At 35.9% G+C, this 13,037-nt stretch overlaps 1 protein-coding gene across 2 annotated transcripts; it reads left to right on the top strand.

Moving 5' to 3' along the window:
* The first annotated feature begins 1,088 nt into the window (after positions 1–1,088).
* parp6b (poly (ADP-ribose) polymerase family, member 6b) lies at positions 1,089–12,243 on the top strand. Of its 2 annotated transcripts, none has more exons than XM_079414826.1 (23): positions 1,089–1,342; positions 1,764–1,934; positions 2,183–2,260; positions 3,541–3,635; positions 3,833–3,893; positions 4,013–4,103; positions 4,171–4,237; positions 4,331–4,480; positions 4,608–4,734; positions 5,153–5,284; positions 5,479–5,574; positions 5,667–5,759; positions 5,874–5,999; positions 6,091–6,156; positions 7,461–7,528; positions 7,622–7,670; positions 7,760–7,872; positions 7,953–8,025; positions 8,141–8,210; positions 8,692–8,771; positions 8,992–9,055; positions 9,184–9,268; positions 9,361–12,243. In XM_079414826.1, exons 2-23 carry the CDS (start codon positions 1,890–1,892, stop codon positions 9,455–9,457), a joined length of 1,926 nt encoding a protein of 641 aa, XP_079270952.1. In that variant the 5' UTR covers positions 1,089–1,342; positions 1,764–1,889; the 3' UTR covers positions 9,458–12,243. The 2 variants fall into 2 exon arrangements, 1 of the variants encoding a protein (XP_079270952.1); XR_013784111.1 differs by having other exon boundaries at positions 1,117–1,342; positions 8,692–8,844; positions 9,361–10,137.
* Positions 12,244–13,037: the final 794 nt, after the last annotated feature.

Below are 13,037 nucleotides of genomic sequence, written 5' to 3'. Positions count from 1 at the left end.
AAAAATAACAGAACAGAACACAACAGAATAAAATAGAGCTCAACACACCACAGAAGAGCCGAATAGAATAGAAAGCAGAATAAAATTCAGCTCACCACAGAAAAACTAAATACAATAAAACACAACTCAAAATAGAATAGAATTTAACACATCACCGAAGAGCAGAAAACCACACCACACAACTCAGTAGAGCAGGACAGATAGAATTGAAATTCAAACAGAGCACTGAATGGAATTAAACTACAAAAAGATCATAACAGAATACCACCATAAAACAGAATAGAATAAAACATTGGAACAGAACTCAACACACCACACCAGAATAGAACAAAATAAAACAGCACAGCATAAAATTAAACTTTAAACAAAAGAATAGCATAGAACAAAACAAAACTCAACACAATAGGCTAAAACACCACAGAACAGAACTTAACACACCATAAAAGAACAGAAATTTAATAAAACAGTAGATTAGAACTCAGCATGAAACAGAAAAACAAAATAGATGAGAACACATAATAGAATTCAACTCACCACAATAGAGTAGAATAGAACAGCATAAAAGGACTGAATAAAATAAAACAATCAAATAGAAAACAAAATAGTATAAACAAAAATAAATAGAATGAATTAGAGCAGAATATAGAATAGAAAACAAAACTCAACACAATAGACTAGAACACAACAGAACAGAACTTAACACACCATAAAAGAACACATTCGAATAAAAGATAGAATAGAATAGAACACACCATAAAATAACGTAAATGAAAAAATCTAATAAAATAGAACACAGCACTGCACAGACAAATAGAATAGAATGTAGAATAGAAAACATGACTCAACACAATAGAAGAGAGCAACAGATCCACCCTTTATTAAATGAATGACACACACAGTGTCAGGGAGTGTATAACACAGCATCCATTAAGAGATGAAAATATCAGGTCATGGACACGCAGGGGGTTGCTTTTGATCTTCTGTTCCATGATCTACCAGGCATGTCTCTTCTACTCACCCCTCCTCCCCTCTTGCTACTAGCACACTGGCTGTCAGCTGCCGGTCTCATGACCCGGACGGCACGCACTGAGCATGCCCAAGCTGTTGTGTGTTGTCAGGGAGAAAGCAGACAACGGAGACAGTGAGAAATGCAACCCATAAGAGGAGCCAGACGAGAAACAGGGACGGCTAGACAATAGGGGTATACATTTCTAATTAAGATTATTTGTGTCAGCTGACTCACTTTACATATATATGCTTCCTGGTGTGGGGCATTTTGGGATGTTTTGTTAAGGTTATGACAAACAGACCTCCTTCAAAGCATCTGCCTTGTCTTCAAGAGGTAAGACTGGAATTTTCTATTATAGTGCAGAACTAATGCAATTGAACTAGTTTAATATTTGATGGATTCTTATGCTCATATTCTGTTTTATTCATTCATATTTTTGTTCATTTATTGTTTAAAGAAATTATCAGAGCATCCAACAGGTGTATTATAGGAAAAATGACGTCTGTCAACATTTAATTATTAAATTTAAATCTATATATAAAAATACTGTATTTAATATAAAGTATATATATTAATAAATTGCTGTACTTAAAATGAAATTTAATTCACCACATCAAATACATACAAGCAGTAATTTAAAGTACATTATAAGTGTTTTTTAATGTATGCCACATGCGGAGTCAATATGTGGTGACACAAATGAACTCTAAATGGACGTGTAATGAATTGCCTCTCTTGCATTGTGTTGTCCCAGGGTTCCATGGAGATGACTTTGCTAATGGACCCCAGAAAATGAGCGCAGCCCTTCCTTCGTCTTTGTTCAACCTGTGTTGACTTCCCAAACCAGCCTAGCCTAACCACACTTAGCTGGAATGGATAAATGTGGCCGTGGAAACTCACTAGAGCAGCATCTATGAACAGCATGGTATGAAAGTCACACATGCTAACCATTATCTAATCCACTTAAAGCAAATAAAGTGCCTTGATGGACAGTATAGCCAGTCCAAGCTGATGATCTAAGATGTAGGCTGCCCTACTGACACAGTCACCCCGTTGAGTAGATTACAGACTGACTGATAAAGGCTATTCAGTGTCTAATGAATGGGGGATGGGTCATGAATTAGCGCATCACAGAAGAAATTAGCTGTGATTGACCTGTGATAACTTTTTCAGAGCATCGGTGAGCAATTCTGGAGCGACGAGGACTCGGATGGCGACAGCGATGGTGAGGATTTCTTCTACGCAGCCCAGGTTAGCATATTATCAAACAATCTACTTGAAATACATGCTAAACAAAGCTCATTTTGTTCATTCATTCTTGTATTTTATCCATCTATCTAGGTGTATTTTATCTATTATCTGTTTGTTTTGTCTATCTACATACTACAGTGGCTGATTATAGAATACATTGGGGTTACCAAAGTGCATTGTGGGGTTTTCAGGGGATTAGTGTAGGTTTATGGGCGGCTCCCTATTATGAGGAGCAGCAGATGGCTCCAGTTTTTCAGATTACCTGAACTTGCTTCAGATTTGCCTGTTAATGATTAACAAATGAACCAATAATTCAGGACATTATTTTTGCTTGGTTAAGCCCATAAAATGGGGCTTTCTCAGTAAAAGAACATAAAAGGTCAAATTTGGATAAAAAAAAAAAAACTATGGCAAACAATTTATCATCTTCAGTAAATACAGTGTAGTCAAGATGACTATGTTATCCAAGAACTGGCTTAGTTTAACTTGACAGGTCGACAGTTTCACCATTTCTATCATTTTAATCGCAGGCCTTGTATGGTCAACCACATTATATTCTTGATCAGGTTAACCTCAAATTTGAAAATATATTTGAATTGAAATCATAAAAATATTGGAAACCAATGTACTCAGTGTACTTGATGGTCAGTTAATATAGTCTTTGAAAACAGGTTCTTGTAAATAAAAAAATTGAGAGGGCACTTACAGTAGTGTTCAATGAGATTTTTAATTTAGTAAAGTGTTATTATCATTATATTATCATTAACTAAAACTAAAACTTAAAAATGAGTCAGTAATGTCATTACTTGAAATAAATATTAACTGAAATAAAACATAGAGAAACTAGCTGTATGTAGTACTAAAATGACTGAAACTAAATAAACTAAATGACAAAAAAACATGACACAATTACTAAAACTTTTAATTAAAATGGAGGGTGAGAGAGAATCAATTTAGTATTATATATTAATGATACTAAAATTAATTATAATTTAAAATAATTGAATTTAAATGCAGTCTAAACAATTTACAGAAGTTATAATTTAGAAATACATTTAAAATAGATATAGTTTTATGTAAAGCTCAAGACTCACTTCAAAAACAGGCACTGAAAAAAAAACTGGGAAATCAAGATAACATATGCACAAAATATTTGTGTAAGATTATAATTGGCTTTCACTAAGTGAATAAAAAAAAGTGTTGGAAAAAGTTTAATTATCATCAATGGACATGAAATGTTCCCTGAATTGACTCTTATAGTAAAGCCTGTTTCTTTGCAGGGTCATCATACCACTGACCTGAGTCGACATCCACAGTTGGACATTGATGTTGGTGCAGTGAGGGACATCTATTCTGAAAGTGCCATTTCTGTCAGGTACATTTAGAGCCACAAATCTTCTACAAGCCCCATGAAATGCTAATACAGTGTGTGAATTAAAGGAAATCAGTTGAGCTTGCGTATTTGTCATTTGTTAAGGTCATTGTTAATGTAATGATTATTTTATTATTTTTATTATTGTCCCAAAAACTTCTATAACTTCTCAGACTTTGTGCCTACTGTCTATATTTCAGGGAGTATGAGACCATTGATGATGTCGATATTGATCTACACATTAACGTCAGCTTCCTGGATGTAAGAGATCCACAGATACTGTAATATATTTAGCTAGATCCTACCTGCCACTGAAAATACATAAGCTGATATGCATATTTACATAGCAAAAAGTTCACATGCCCTACGTATGTTTGCAGGAGGAGGTGGCGTCAGCATGGAAGGTCACGAGGACAGAGCCAATCATTCTACGCCTTCGTTTCTCACTGTCCCAGTATCTAGATGGACCAGGTGAGTAATAAATGTCAGTTACAAAAGACAGGAAGTGACTCAACTGAAGCATCTCAACCTCTTCCAGAACCCACTGTGGAGGTGTTCCAGCCAACTTGTAAAGATGGTTTCTGCCTTGGGGTTCAGCTTAAAAGGTAAATAGTCTTTCTGTTCTGTTTCCTACACCGTGACATACTGCATATGCCTCAGTAATGATTACACCAACAAATATTGATGTCTTCTCCCAGAATTCTCAGCACATTTATAACTAATCAATGGAAACATCTAAGCAATGAGTTCCTGAACGCACAACAGAGGAAGAGACACAGCTGGTTTAAGGCTGGAGGAACCATCAAGAAGTTCAGAGCTGGACTTAGCATCTTCTCACCGATAACCAAGTAAGACTCAAAACACTCCAGAGAGTAAATGAGCCAGATATGCTAATAATAAAAATATTAATGATTTAATGTAATAAGGGACCAAATTTAGATATATAATATGTATATAATATGTTTTGCTCCTCAGGTGCTCCAGTGTTCCTCTGATTCAGGGCCCTGGGGTGAAGATAAGGCCAGCAGGACAGGAGTTGAGAGTGACCCGCTCCATGTCCTGCACCAAAGGAGAACTGCACACCCCCAGCCCAATTGGACAAGTGTGTTTGAACATGCCTATATATAATGATGCATATACTGTATGTATTGTTTAGACTTTGGGGTCGGTAAGACTTTTTATTGTTGTTAAAAGAAGTCATTATGCATATTAAGGCTGCATTTATTTAGTCGAAAACTAAAGTAAAATCAGTAATATTGTGAAAAATCATTGCAATTTAAAATAACTGTTTTTGATTTGAGTATATTTTAAAATGTCATTTATTCCTGTGATGCAAAGCTGAATTTTCAGTATCATTACTCCAGTCTTCAGTGTCACATGATCCTTCAGAAATCATTCTAATATGCTGTTTTTGGTAATCAAGAAACATTTCTTTTGGTTGAAAATATGCTTGTGGAAAACATTATTTTTATTTATTAATATATTAAGCAATTTATGTCAAATGATTGCTGTTTCAAAAGACTGTGGCCGTCCCAGGCTCGAGCTCCACCGTGCACATCACCACCAGGCAGCTCATTCAGCTCTTCTTCTCCTCACAAGCTCTCATTCACTGCAAGAGCATCCCAACCCTAGAGTACGGCTTCCTCGTACAGGTAAACCTCAACAGAGTTAAATGTAAAACACTTATATGAATCGCAATTAGTCTTCTTTCTTGCATTTATTTGCATACTTGATTGTGATTGGCTGTTTCAGTCGTACATCTCTTGAGCTTTCGTATAACTATAAATCTCTTTTTCTCTACATCCTTTCCTTTTAATGATATTACAATCCATCTTTTGTCCTCCAGGTTATGAAGTACTCAGAGCAGAGGATCCCCACTTTGAACGATTATTGTGTTGTCTGTGATGAACAGCATGTTTTTCAGAATGGTTCCATGCTCAAGGTACAACATATTCTTGGAAAACTACATTAAAATACACCAGTAAATCCATAAAACTATCATCTCGGTTTCTTTTGTGTACGTGTATTGTTCAGCCTGCTGTTTGTACGAGAGAACTGTGCGTGTTCTCCTTCAACACTCTGGGTGTCATGTCAGGAGCTGCAGACGACGTAGCTACTGGAGCTGAGGTATCACACACACATTTATATTGCTAAATGAAGATATACCAGAGACTTCTATTGTTTGTGTATGACCTTTATATAGGATTAGTATTTTATATAATATTTTATGTTTTTGTACAGGTAGTGGACCTGCTGGTGGCAATGTGTCGTGCTGCTCTTGAATCTGCCCGTAAAAGCATCATCTTTGACCCTTACCCCTCTGTTGTTGACCCTCATGACCCCAAGTCTCTGGCCTTCAATCCGAAGGTAGATACTTTATCAAATCAAATGAATAAATATCAGTTTTAGAATTTTCACATTTCATCTGTGACCTTCTTCATTAATTTTCCACTTATAGAAAAGAAGTTACGAGCGGCTACAGAGAGCATTAGACAGCATCACATCAATCCGTGAAATAACACAAGTGAGTAATTCAAAGTGCACTCAGATTTAAAGTAAACTCAGAATTCTGAGAAAAAAAGCATGAATTGTGAGATGTAAACTCACAGTTGCTAGTTAATAATTTGCTAATTATTAGAAAAAGGTCAAAACCAATAGATGTAAACTCTGAATTCTAAGAAAAAAGTCTCAGTTGCAAGATGTTAACTTACAGTTGCCAGTTAATAACTTGCAATTCTGAGGGAAAAAGTAAAAATTGCGAGATTTAAATTGAGAATTCTAAGAAAATGTTCAAAATGGTGAGATGTAAACTCAGAATTCTAAGAAAAAAGTCCAAATTGCGAGATGTAAACTTACAGTTGCCTGTTAATAGCTCGCAATTCTGAGGAAAAAAGTCAAAATTGCTAAATGTAAACTTACAGTTGCCAGTTAATAGCTCGCAATTCTGAGGGAAAATGTCAAAATTGCAAGATGTAAATTGAGAATTCTAAGAAAATGTACAAAAAAATTGCAAGATGTAAACTTACAGTTGCCAGTTAATAACTTGCAATTCCGAGGGAAAAAGTCAAAATTGCGAGATGTAAAGATGTAAATTTTGAGAATTCTAAGAAAATGTTCAAAATTGTGAGACGTAAACTCAGAATTCTAAGAAAAAAGTCTCAATTGCAAGATGTAAACTTACAGTTGCCAGTTAACAACTCGCAATTCTGAGGAAAAAATTCTAAATTGCGAGATGTAAATTGAGAATTCTAATAAAATGTTCAAAATTGCAAAATGTAAATTTAGAATTCTAAGAAAAAAGTCTCAATTGCAAGATGTAAACTTGCAATAGTGAGTTAATAACACAATTCTGAGGAAAAAAGTCAAAATTGCAAGATGTAACCTCGCAATTCTAAGAAAAAGGTCTGAATTGCGAGATGTAAACTAGAAGAAATAAACTCATAATTCTAGGAAAAAAGGCTATATTGTATGATATAAAATTGCAATTGTGAGAAAAAAATCTGAATTGTGTGTTTTTTTTCACAGTTTGCTATTTTTTATATTTTTACTCCATTGTGAAAATAAGCTTCCATATAAAATAGCTTCACATTTTATAGACGCAGCACTATTTGAGATATCTGCAATCCTTTTATTGTCCTTTACATTATTGTCACCAAGTTTGAAGCAATCCTGGTAAAAATAAGAGGCTGATTTCATAGCCTGTTGTAAGTGACACACTTCCTGTTTCCAGTTGGTGGCACTATGAATTCAACTCAAAATAGCTACATCAATGTAACACACATAGTCCTAGTCAAGGGAATGTGTGACACTTAAACTCATATTTTACAGGGCCCTTATGTTGAAATAAAGAAACAGATGGACAAATTGGACCCGCTTGCACATCCTCTGCTGCAGTGGTGAGGGAAACTCTGTTTCCTTTAATGGAATTCTCAGGTTTTCATTATGTTATCTGTTATCATAATGACCCTTAATCTTCTTTTTCTTCTCAGGATTATATCCAGCAACAGGTCTCACATTGTCAAGCTCCCCTCCAGCAGGGTAAGGGCGTTTGATCACATTATCTCTCAAATAACAGCGTGACTAAACCTTTATTTCCTCTGTTTCACTCCTCCGTTTTTTGCTAACAGCAACTGAAGTTCATGCACACCTCCCATCAGTTCCTGCTCCTCAGCAGTCCTCCTGCTAAAGAAGCCCGCTTTCGCACCGCTAGAAAACTCCACGGCAGCACGTTCGCTTTTCAGTGAGTTTCAGTTTAGTACAAGATCATTTGATAATCACCGGTTTATGATTACTGACTAATCACTGGTTCTCTGTCTTCAGTGGTTCTCATATTGAAAACTGGCACTCTATTCTACGAAATGGACTTGTAAACGCCTCCTACACGAAACTGCAGGTACCACAGTTACTCTTATTGTAGTGAATGAAGAACTGTAGTGTGTTACCCACAGATTTTCTGCTTAGCGTATTGGATCTTGGCCAATCTGCCTTCTTGTTCTCTTTGACACAAGCTGCATGGGGCGGCCTATGGGAAGGGCATCTACCTCAGCCCCATCTCCAGCATCTCATTTGGATACTCAGGTACGAGTTTTTGGGCTCGCTTATTGAGTGCAACATTTTTTTTAAAACACGCATGCATGTTTAGAAATTTTGGACACACTTTGGGCAGATGCCATGGTTCTATAATAGTAATAGCACTGGGCCTATTAAATATAAGTAACGGCATTTACACATGTTGTCTTTACAATATAACACATTATAAATGTATCTTTATGTATTAAAATAAACAGCTGCTTTAATATTTAAAAAGGAGGCCCCTTGCTTTTTTAAAATGTTTAAGGTATTAAACATTTTAAAAATCATTGTCTTGTAAATACCATCATATTTTGTATATGATAATCATTCTGTATGATATATATCCAAGTGCCATCAATACTGCCAGATTACTTTTATAAGGATACTTGAGCATTTGTAATAATTTATAATGTTTTACTGCAGTGTTCATTTCTATCCATACAGCACTGTTATATTAGTTTTCACTGTAGACTGTATTTGTGTGCAGGAATGGGAAAGGGACAGCACCACATGCCTACTAAAGAGGAATTAGTACAGCACTACAACCGGGTCAACACTGTCTTACAGGTATTAACTCCATCTGTAGAGACTGGACTGATATGGATGTATTACAGGTGCAATCTGTAGTTAATCAGACTAGGTGAGTCATCCTGATTGGAAACAATATAAGCAGAGTTATATGAAGCTTGCATTTGTGATTCCACTCGTTTCACTAATTTGTAAAAGAAGATACTTACCATCTTCTATTGTATGTATCACTGTTAAATGTGTCATTTTTCTTTTGCAGTGTCGACCCACACAGTCAAGGTTTCTTCAGAGTCGGAATCTGAATTGTGTTGCTCTGTGTGAGGGTACGGGGTTGTTCAATTATAACATTCAAACCAGAAATTAGCTTTTTTCTCATTCACCAAAAATGGATGTAGTCATTTTTTATGCACTATTCCTTTAAAGTTAACTAATTTTGTGTTTCTCTCAACAGTAATAACTTCCAAAGAACTACAGAAACATGGAAATATTTGGGTTTGCCCGAATTCTGATCACGTCTGCACGCGCTTCTTTTTTGTGTGAGTATTTTCACACTTTATTACATCGTCTTATTACAAATTCTTCCTCTTTTGGCTCACAATGTGTCCCACAATTGTCTGTTTTACCTCAGGTACGAGGACGGCCAGGTAGGAGATGCTAACATCAACACACAGGACGTCCGGGTACAGAAAGAGATATTGCGGGTGATCGGGGGACAATCGACCTGACTGACCCGCTTCACCACTGTGACGCTTTGAGACATTTTACAAGGGAACATATGAACTGAATATGGGAAAGATTTACCTCAAACTAGGTGTTTTTGATGATGCTAGACTCCAGTCAAGTTTGTCTTTACATGGAAAGAAGGGACACTCGTTTTGTAACTTTTTTGATAAATATTTTAGCAATTTATTTCTCATTTAGTCTGTTCATCATATTCGCTGCTTTATGGTTTTTTCTACATCTTGAGAAAAGTGTAATTCCCATTTTGCCCACTGGGGGGTCTCTATTGCCTAAAAGAATAAAAAACAGCATAAAATAACTTGGGAATGAAATATAAAAGGCTTATAATTCTGTAAACCTGCCATTTTTAAGTGTTTACATCAACCGTTATGGACAACTCCACATACTGTTTGATGTATGTGTACTAGTGTAATGCAGCCTATCCATAAGTTCATTCAGTTTATTTTCATGTGAGTGTTGTGATGCCAGTTACTTGTTATGGATCTTAAACCTCTTAACATGAAATGTTAATAAGTTTGGTGCTGTGCACTAGAAGGCATTGTGTTCAGAGACTCTTCAGAGCAGAAAAGACTGCCATTAAACGACACATTACAGAAGGAGGGTCATGGTTTCATACTGCCTATATTTGTAAGTCGGCAATTTTTCAATAAATTTGGAGCATGTTACGAATGAGTTCCTTTGTAAATGATGACCGAGGATGGAAGAAACGTGACCAAATGCTCCCACAATGATAGTAAAACTAAAATTACCTGCATTATGAAGACTTCATAACGGCCCTAACAATGGAAACAGCTTATATAGGGACTGAATAGTGTCTTAATTAAAATCTAAACTTGCCAAAACGTTTTGTATGAACGGCTGGTGTATTTCTAAGAAATATAATCAACTTTACATAAACAGTATACGTCAATGGAAAACGCCGCAAAAATGCGCGTGCCTGTTGTCATACTGTTATCTGTCACGACCCCTAAAGAAATTAATAGTGTGTTGCATCGCGCCGAAGTCCCAGAGGACATTTTGACTTCCCGGTTTAGCCAGCGGGTCTGTTTTCCTCTGAAGCAGAAACACATAATTAATAACAGTGCGCTACATCCACATGAGGCCCGCATCTGCTCCGAAACCCCTTACCCTCCCCTTTCTCATGTAAATTATGGACATATACATTGCTGTGAAAAGGTTTTTGCTCCCTTCATGTTTTTTTTTTTTTTTTTTTTTCATATTTGTCACACTTAAAATATTCAGATCGTAAAACAAATTTTAATATTACACAAAGATAACCCGGGTAAATACAAAATGCAGTTTTGAAATAATGATTTCATTTACTAAGGGAAAAAAGTTATCCAAACCTGCCTGGCCCTACATGAAAAAGTAATTGCCCCCTAAATCTAATAACTCAATCAAGCATTTGCGATAACTGGCTATGAGTCTTTCACATCGCTGTGGAGGAATTTTGGCTCACTGTTCTTTGCAGAATTGTTTTAATTCAGCCACATTGGAGGGTTTTCGAGCATGAAAGGACTGTTTAAGGTCATGCCACAGAATCTCAATCCGATTTAGGTCTGGACTTTGACTTGGCCACTCCAAAACCTTCATTTTGTTGTTCTTGAGCCATTCAGAGGTGGACTTGCTGGTGTGTTTGGGATCATTGTCCTGCTGTATAACTCAGGTGCGCTTGAGTTTGAGGTCAAGGTCACAAACTGACGGCTGGATATTGTCTTTCAGGATTTTCTGATAGAGTGCAGAATTCATGGGTCCATCAATTATGGCAATTCATCCAGGTCCTGAAGCTGCAATGCAGCCCCAGACCATCAAACTACCACCACCATGTTTGACTGTTGGTATGATGTGCTTTTTATGAAATGCTGTGTTGGATTTATACCAGTTGTAACGGGACACACACCTTCCAAAAAGTTCAACTTTTGTTGCATCAGTCCACAGAATATTTGCCCAAAACTGTTGGGCAAAACCTTTTTACAGCACTGCATATATATATATATAAATGCAACATAATTGTCACCGCTGGGGAAGCGGCACTGGCACACAAACACACACACATATCTCATTGGCTCTCCTGCCGTTTCTGCTGTCGGAGAAGCGGGTGCACATGCGATCCGACAGCACATGGACATGTTGAACATTTTTCCCCCTTTCTGTCAGTTTATGCATTCCCGAGCATGTCACACATACACAGCACACATTGTATGATGTTTTATCTTTATGTTTTTGTTTTATGTGAGCGTATGTTAGTCGGCCTCCTGGGTTGAGATCCTGAGATCTGAGAGTGTGCAGAGGTCGGCGAAACCATTGTTTGTTATTAATGGTGATTTTTGTGTATGCCAATATGTTGAAATTAAGTGTTAAATTGATTAGTTGATGAAGGTTATTTTTATTTATGAATTATATGTGGAGAGTATAAGTTGTTGTTGATTGATGGGGCATAATTATGGAAAGTATATGAAGTACTATAATATTTACCTGTCAATGGAATGGTCCTAGAATGGGGAGTAACCCGTCTTATAAAAGGGGGTACTGGACTTAAACATGTCGCTTGCCTACCAAGTCGTAGCGAGAGTGCAACAGCGGTGCCCCCCCCAACTTGGTATATTGTGGATACATGTTACCTGTGTATATAGATATTGGATTTTTCCTGTTTTGTTTTCCTCTTTTGTTGTTTCTTTGTTACTTTTGGGTTTTGGTTTTATTATTCACCTGTATATACTTCACTGTGGACCGTACATTTTTGGCACTGTAAATAAATTACACTGTGCTCGAAAGTGCTGTTGCGGGTTAGCCATCATTTTTTAACATCTTTACGGACACTTGTTACGTCCCCCAAGCGAGCTGGTGGTGCTCGCTTTATCACAATATATATATACACAGACACAGACACACACACACACACTCACATATATATATATATATATATATATATATATATAATATTCATAAAAAATATATGCAAATTAATGCAAATTATATTAATAAAAAATATTGATGCAACACACACATAAAACTGGTGCGCTTTAGAGTAAATGATGAATATATATATACCTAATTTATTATATTAATAAATAAAAATATGACAAAAAATACAGTATTTTAAATTTATTTCAGCTAATTGTAAATATTATATTAAAATGCATTTAGCAAAATTATAATGTGCAATTATAAAGCCATTAAAGCAATAATTATTGTAAGCATCATAGCACATTTTGTAAAGACATAATTTTACATTCTAAATACATTAATATGGTCCTATAGAAAATGAATATAGATCAGACTTAAATGTAACACTTGTTCATTGTTCTTGTTTAAGAATAAGAAAATAAGGTTTTTAGAAAAGCAGTGTGATATTTTGTTTTTGTCACCTACTTTAATTTGTCGATTATCCACTTGAACTAAATAGCCTCTTCCTAGGCTAAATGTTGTTTTGACTTCGGAAAGTGGTTTTGTATGATAATTTGCGTGTGATTTTTCTTCATCATTTACTCTAAAGCGCACCAGTTTTCTTCTAGTCGACGGGAAATGTGCAAATTGGATTTATGCTCAGCACATCTTTCATTA

Source organism: Barbus barbus (genome assembly GCF_936440315.1).
Source record: "Barbus barbus genome assembly, chromosome: 50".
NCBI lineage: Eukaryota > Metazoa > Chordata > Actinopteri > Cypriniformes > Cyprinidae > Barbus > Barbus barbus.
This window is presented reverse-complemented; position numbering and strand designations above follow the sequence as displayed.